The sequence below is a fragment of the Babylonia areolata genome, chromosome 21 (genome assembly GCF_041734735.1).
Source record: "Babylonia areolata isolate BAREFJ2019XMU chromosome 21, ASM4173473v1, whole genome shotgun sequence".
NCBI classification, from domain to species: domain Eukaryota; kingdom Metazoa; phylum Mollusca; class Gastropoda; order Neogastropoda; family Buccinidae; genus Babylonia; species Babylonia areolata.
In genome coordinates, this window is record NC_134896.1 from 12,978,427 (window position 1) to 12,985,926 (window position 7,500).

The window sequence follows — 7,500 nt, forward strand, 5'->3', positions numbered from 1 at the left end:
GGGTGTTACCTGGTGGGCCGATGAGGAATGCATCCTTAGACCTTTGTCATTTTCCCAGGTTTGATTTCCACCCTTGAGCTCTTGTTTTTGTTTTTGATTTTGTTAAAAATTTCTTTATCAGTCTCTCTCTCTCTTTCTCTCTCTCTCTCCCTTCTCTCCTCCCTCTCTCTCTGTCTCTCTCTCTGTGCCTCTTCTCTCTCTCTCTCTCTCTCTCTCTCTCTGTGCCTCTCTTTCTCTCTCTCTCTCTCCCTTCTCTCCCCCCTCTGTCTCTGCCGATGAGGAATGCCTCCTTAGACCTTTGTCATTATCCCAGGTTTGATTTCCACCCTTGAGCTCTTGTTTTTGTTTTTGATTTTGTTAAAAAATTCTTTATCCAACTGAAGTTGTTTTTATTTTCAAAAATTAATGTTTCTATTTTGTGTGTAAAAATTATAAGGAAATAATAGGGGAAAATATTTGTATTTGTATTTCTTTTTATCACAACAGATTTCTCTGTGTGAAATTCGGGCTGCTCTCCCCAGGGAGAGCGCGTCGCTACACTACAGCGCCACCCTTTTTTCTTTTTCTTTTTTTTTTTGGTTTGTTTGTTTTGTTTTTGTTTATTATTCTTTCCTGCGTGCATTTTTATTTGTTTTTTCTATCGAAGTGGAATTTTCTACAGAATTTTGCCAGGAACAACCTTTTCGTTGCCGTGGGTTCTTTTACGTGCGCTAAGTGCATGCTGCACACGGGACCTCGGTTTATCGTCTCATCCGAATGACTAGCGTCCAGATCACCACTCAAGGTCTAGTGGAGGGGGAGAAAATATCGGCGGCTGAGCCGTAATTCGAACCAGCGCGCTCAGATTCTCTCGCTTCCTGGGCGGACGCGTTACCTCTAGGCCATCACTCCACTATATGTATGTAAACGAGTATAATTTTTTAAAGACAGGAGGAAAATATATTCCAATTTCAAATCTTGAAAACTTGCGCTTTTTTTCTGTCTTTGTCTTCGTTTTGGTTGAAGGGTTGTTGATCTCTTGCGGTGGGCAGATTGTTGTTTGTTTGTTTGTTTTTGGGGTGGGTGAACTGTATGCATGGAATTTCGAGTTGATTCTATGTGTGTGTGTTGGGCGAGGAGGAGGCGGGCGGGGTGGCTGGGTGGAGGATTCAGGAACCAAGCATTGAAGCTGTAAGAGATTGTGTTTCATGCATAATATTTTCTTTTTTTTCCACCCTTGCTAATTCTTTCCATTCCCTTCCTTCTTTCCTTCCTTACTTCTTTCCTTCCTTCTTTCCTTCCTTCCTTCTTTCCTTCCTTCCCCGGCCCATCCCACCCCACCCTCCTCCTCCTCCTCCCACCTCCGCCACTTGGCCCTCCCTACTCTCCCCCCCCACCCCCAACCCCACCCACCTCCCCCTTCCTCCCGTCCTTCTCACCCATACTCCCTTACTCTCCCATACCAGTAGTGTAAAAAAAAAATTAATAAAAGAAGAAAGAAAGAAAAGAAAGGGGGAAAAAAAAAGAAGAGAAAGAACGAAAGAAAAAAGCTAGGTGCCCCCCTGGTCAGCTTGGTGTCAACCTGACAAGTAAGAAAACATAAGAAGAAGTAGCTGGCACAACACAAGGTGAACTTGAGACACACTTGTGTCTCTTCTTTCTCCTATCAACTAACTGTCTGACCTCCTCCTGACAAGGTGGCAAAGTATGTGTGTGTGTGTGTGGGGGGGGGGGGGGGGTGTGAGGATGTGGGGGGGGGGGGGGGGGGGGGGGGGGGGGTATGTGGTGCATGAGCGATATAGGAATTCGAGGTTGTAGTGGTGGGTGAGGTGGTGGAGGAGGGGTATTAAGGGATGAGATGGGAGGAGAGAGTATGCTGTGGCGAGAAGGAGCGGGAGTGTTTTTTGGGGGTTGTTGTTGTTGTTGTTCTTTTGTGTGTGTGTGTGTGTGTGTGTGTGCAAGGGGGGATGGGGTGGGGGATTTAGGGGGATTTGATTGGGTGCCAGTGTTTCGCTGACTGGGTTTTGGGGTAGGGTTGGGGGGCGGGGGGGGGGATGTGAGGTTTGCCACCGTCGGCTTTGTTTGTTTGGTTTTGTTGTTGTTGTTGTTGTTGTTGTTGTTGTTTGTATTTTTTTAGTTTGGTGGGGTATGGTTTGGGGGGGGATCGAAACTTTGGCTTCATAGTGTGTGTGTGTGTGTGTGTGTGTGTGTGTGTGTGTGTGTGTGTGTGTGCTTTGTTTTTCATTTGTGGAATGTCATCCTATTTTTGTCTGTCGTTCTCGCTCTTTCTCCCCCTTCTCTTTCCCTTTCTCTCTATCTCTGTCTGTCTGCCTCTCTCTCTTTCTTTCTGTCTCTCTCTCTCTCTATCAATCTCTCTCTTTCTCTCTCTTTCCCTTCTCCCCCCCTCTCTCTGTCTCTGTGTCTCTCTCTGTGTCTCTCCTCTCTCTCTCCCCCCCCTCTCTCTGTCTCTCTCTGTCTCTCTCTCTCTCTTTGTGTCGAGGTCTTGCTCTATCTTTACCCCCACCCTCACTGTGTGTAAACATGCCTGTGTGTGTGTGTGTGTGTGTGTGTGTGTGTGTGTGTGTCAGTGTGTGTGTATGTGTGCGTGTGCGCGCGCGCGCGCCCCGCATATATTTTCCGTTTAAACCCGTTTTGTAGAGGGAGAGGAGGAGGGAGGTGTTATTTGGGGGAGGGGGGGGAGAAAAGATGGTAGCGCCGTGGAGGGACGTTTCAGAACGGGTGTTTCATGTCAAGTATTATTGCTTAGGTCGCTTCTTCTCTTTTTCTTTTTTTTTTTTTAACATGATGTCCCCACACTTCCACCATCCCACCCCACCCAAACCCACCCACATCCACCCCTACCCAACCCAACCCAACCCGAGCCCCAGCCAATCACCTCTCTTAATTAAAGAGCTACCCGTTGAAGAGGTCATCATCAGTCGGCCATTAGAAATATACAGATTTTTTTGGGAGGTGGGGTTTGAGTTGTGGAGGGGTGTGGGGGGGGGGGAGTGTCACAGTTTGGCCAAGGTTATCAACACCCTTCCTGATGCTATCAGGGTGGACCGATTTGCACACATCACATCAAAACTTTGTATCGCACAAGACCGCTTATCCTCAGCTGCAGTCTGGGTTGGCTTGCACCACTGATGCAGTGAGGTGAGCAGGAAGACAGTTTGGTTGGGTTTTTTTTGCTGGTTCGTGCTGATCTGCTGAAATCCACTGCGGGACAGCCCCGGGGGGGGGGCAAGGGGCCTTGAAATTTATGTCGTCTCGTTATATTACCAGCGATATAACTGCTTTGATAACGGCTCCTTAATAACAGCCGAATCCCCCCCCCCCGCCCCCCGCCCCTCCTCCCATACTGATTACCCAGGTATCGGTTGTAGGAAGTGTGGTGGGGAGGGAGGGTGGGTGGTGGGATGGTGGTGGTGGGGGTTGTCTCGCTGTGGATGTACGTGTACTGATTTTTTTTTTTTTGTTTTAACTTACCCATCGTCTTTTTTCGTGTGGAGATAAAATCTTGCCTATGAGGCAAGCGAGAAGCAGAGTCGATTCAGAACAGTAGAGACAGTCAAGTCAGACAGGCAGGAAGAAAAAAAAAATCCTGAGAATCGCGTGTTTCGTGTGGTTGAGATTCGATGGGCCTGTACACATGATGTTTTTGACAGGTATGCAAGTGTCTAGAGCGGTTAAGAGTTCAAGAACGCCGTTATAGAAAAAAATAAAGATAAAAAAAGAAAATAAAGTGCTAAATTGGTGAAGTAGAAAACGTGTTTTTTTTTTAAAATGAATAATCTAGTCTAAAATGGTAAGGTTTAAAACAAATTTTGTGTCATATACTATACCATGCCAAACTGATGCAAACTCATCTTTTGTTTATGTTGCAACATAATATCTAGAATTGATAGTCTGAAATATTAATGTTAAGAATGTGTTATAGATATTGAGAATTACAGCATAAAGGTATATATATATATATGAGAGAGAGAGAGAGAGAGAGAGAGAGAGAGAGAGAGAGAGAGATACTTTATGTCTCTGGGAAATTGAGAATTTCAAGATTGAGAATAGCACAAGCAGATGTTTTGTTTGTTTGACTGTTTTGTTGTTGTTTGTTTGATTATGTTTGTTATTTTTTCTCTGTAAGTTCAAAACATTTTTTTTTTTTTTTTTTGGTATTGCTATAGTACACACATCTGTTGTATACCACCTACTGGAGTGTGAAGAGCGTCAGTTTCAAAGCAGAGTGGCCGCCAGTGATCATGGCCCCATCATCAGTCTCACTGCTGTGCATTGTGTGACAGATGGCGTCGCGTCGTGTGATGAGACATTCAGTCTGGATACAAGTGGGTAAAGGGGAACCCTGACTGCCAGCTGGATTAGATGGACGTAGCAGCTTCAGAGATCGAGAGAACCAGTCACTTTATTCGGCCAGGATGTTGAGATTTACCGTTCTGTTGTGATACGATACGTTTCTATAATAGGAACTTGAAGTGTGAGGACTTATTCCAAGAGTGTGGAACATATGTGATATATATATATGTATATTCTGAGAACTGATTCCAGAAGACGGAACATACGTGATATATTATGGTGACACAGTGGGTCAGAGAAAATGTGAAGCCCGCGAATAAAAAAACAACATCCAATGAAGCTGACTGTGAAAAAAACAGAGACCATGCGGATCGTTTTGATTGGTGGATAGAGTCCGTGTGTGAATCGTTACGATTGGTTCAGTGATTGGAGATCTCAGTTATTGGCCGTAAACGATTGGTGGCTACAGAATCGTGGACTCTTACGATTGGTGGATAACCGACGAGATGTTGAACCTGCGACGATTGGTTGAGCAAAACGAGTGAGCCGTTGTGATTGGTGAATGTCTAGAGATTTGTGAAATCTTACGGTGGATGTTTGAACTGCGTCGATAACGAGGACCGCCTCGGACCGCCAGTCAGGACTAGACCCCCACAGGACCAGCGCCTCGATCACACCACCCTTCACGGAAAAGACCACAGCCACGAACAACTTGACCTTAACTCTCTCCATACGAACGGCGAAAGAGACGACGTTAACAGCGTTTCACCCCAGTTACCATCATCAAAATATTGCAAGCGGAAGGCTCTTATACTGAAGACGTGAATGTTGACAAAGAATACCACAATTCTGACGACGGAAGCTAAAGGTTGGGTCATTCAGACACCCACTGGACATCTGAAGGGTCTGTGTAGAGGAGAAGACAGGACTGGCCGTATTAAGTGAGCTAAGGGCGAAATGCCAGTAGGTCGTTGAACTCACACATACGGCGGGCGATACATATGCATCGATAAGTTGATAAAAAAAAAATATATATATCGTTATGGTTGCTGGATAGAGAACCGTAAGGCGTTTTGATTGATGATTTTAGACAGATGTGTGAAGCCGGTCTGAGCCTTGATCCAACCAGTCGTTTGACAATGTAGAGGAAGATGCTGTGCGGAACTGCTCTGGAACTGCCAGGAACCTGTTGTTTCTGCAGCCTGCGTGCGAACTACACGACACCATAGCACCCAAACTTTTTACCTGATAACAGAACAAGCAACAGCAACAACAACAACAAAAAACCCCACCAAACAACGGCAGTAGCAGCAGCAGCAGCAGCAGCAGCAACATCAACAACAGTGGCATTTCACTTCAATGCCAGTGACGTCATCAAAACATCTCGAGAACAGGATAGCAAACACCAACAGTGACGAAAACAACAAGCACAAGAACAACAAATAAACAAGACAATATCAATAACAGCAGCAGCAGCAACATCAACACCAAAAAAGCAACAACAACAACAACAACCACCACCATGCCTAATTCTAAAAGATCAAACTCAAGACACCACACGACGGCGCAGCAGAAACAACAAAAACAACAACAAAAACAACAACAACAACAACCACAACAACCACAACAACGGCAGCAGCAACAACCACAACAACATCAACGCCAACAACAACAACAAAGACACCACCACCACCACCAACAACAACACCACCTCTCCACCACCACCAACAGACGCCCTGACCACCACACACACACAGATCAGCACCACCACCAACAACAACAACGACCACCCTCCACCACCACCACCACCACCCAGCCTTCGTCCTTTTCTTCAACGAGGTCACCCCCACAATCCACCTCCACCTCCACCTCTACCTCCTCCTCCTCCTCAGCCAGCCCAGGGAAGAGCATGATGGTGGTCCCTACTCTTCCTGCTCGCCCTCCTCTGGAAGACCAGACTCCTCTGTCTTCTGCTCCCCCTCCAGGATCTGGAAGACTCTCTGTGGTGTTGTGTCATCAGTGTCAGTCCCTCCACTACGAGCTCCTGCCTTGCCAAGGGGCGGGAGGGGCGGGCGTGGAAGTGGGCGTGGTACATCGTGACCCGCCGCGGCGGAGCTTGGCTACCAACGCCACTACTACCACCACCACCACCGGTACTAATACTACTACAACAACCAACCCAGTGGGAGGGGGTAAGAGGAGGGGAGAGAAGGGAGGATCGTCGCAGCAACAACAGCAACAGCAGTGCTGTCGATATTCCATTACGTGGGATGAGTTCTTTGGTAAGGAGAATTGTTGTGGTTTTTTTTGTTGTTTTTTTTTATTGAAGGGAGGAGGGATATATATATATATATATATATATATATATATATATATATATATATATATATATATATAATATGCTAATATATACAGATACGTTTGTGTGTGTGTGTGTGTGTGTGTGTGTGTGTGTGTGTGTGTGTGTGTGTTGTCAGTTTGTTACCTGTCTGTTTCTCCGTCTGTCTGTCTTTCTCTTTCTGTCAAGGTTCCACTCCATGTCAGTCAGTCCGTTAGTTTGTTTGTCAGTCAGTCAGTCAATCTGTCAGTCTGTTAGTCAGTCAATCTATCTGTCAGTCTGTCAGTCAGTCAGCATGTCGATGAGTATCTTACTATCTAACAGTACGGTTGACCTGTCTGTTTGTCAGTCTGTCCGTCAATGAGCCAGTCAGTCAGTTAGGAAGTACCTTCTTCTTCTTCTTCATCTTCTTCTTCTTTCCTTCTTTCTTTCTTTCTTTCTTTCAACTCCTTCTTTCTTTCTTTCTTTCTTTCTTTCTTTCTTTCAACAACTTCTTTCTTTCTTTCATTCATTTTTTTCTTTCTTTCAACAACTTCTTTCTTCCTTTCAGCAACTTCTTTCTTTCTTTCTTTTAACAACTTCTTTCTTTCTTTCTTTCAACAACTTCTTTCTTTCTTTCAACAACTTCTTTCTTCCTTTCTTTCAACAACTTCTTTCTTTCTTTCTTTCAACAACTTCTTCTTCTCCTTCTTCTCCTCCTCCTCCTCCTTCTCCTCCTCCTCCTCCTTCCCTGTCCACTCTGTGAAGTGAGGAGTCATTGGGGCGCCGCACAGAAGAACTGTTCGCCATGCATGTTCCTCCGTAACCCGAGGTCTGTCTTGTCTGTTGTTGTGTCAAGGAGATAGAAGGAAGGAGGTGGTTGCTCAGCG

The 7,500-nt window shown here is 45.5% G+C and overlaps 1 protein-coding gene across 1 annotated transcript in view; it reads left to right on the plus strand.

The window, feature by feature from the left end:
• Positions 1–6,065: 6,065 nt before the first annotated feature.
• The window catches only part of LOC143296557 (uncharacterized), a 69,662-nt gene continuing 68,227 nt past the window's right edge, over positions 6,066–7,500 (plus strand). The window contains exon 1 of the mRNA XM_076608580.1: positions 6,066–6,575. Coding sequence (XP_076464695.1) covers positions 6,203–6,575 — 373 coding nt within the window. The 5' untranslated portion in view covers positions 6,066–6,202. The remainder of the gene's footprint in view (positions 6,576–7,500) is intronic.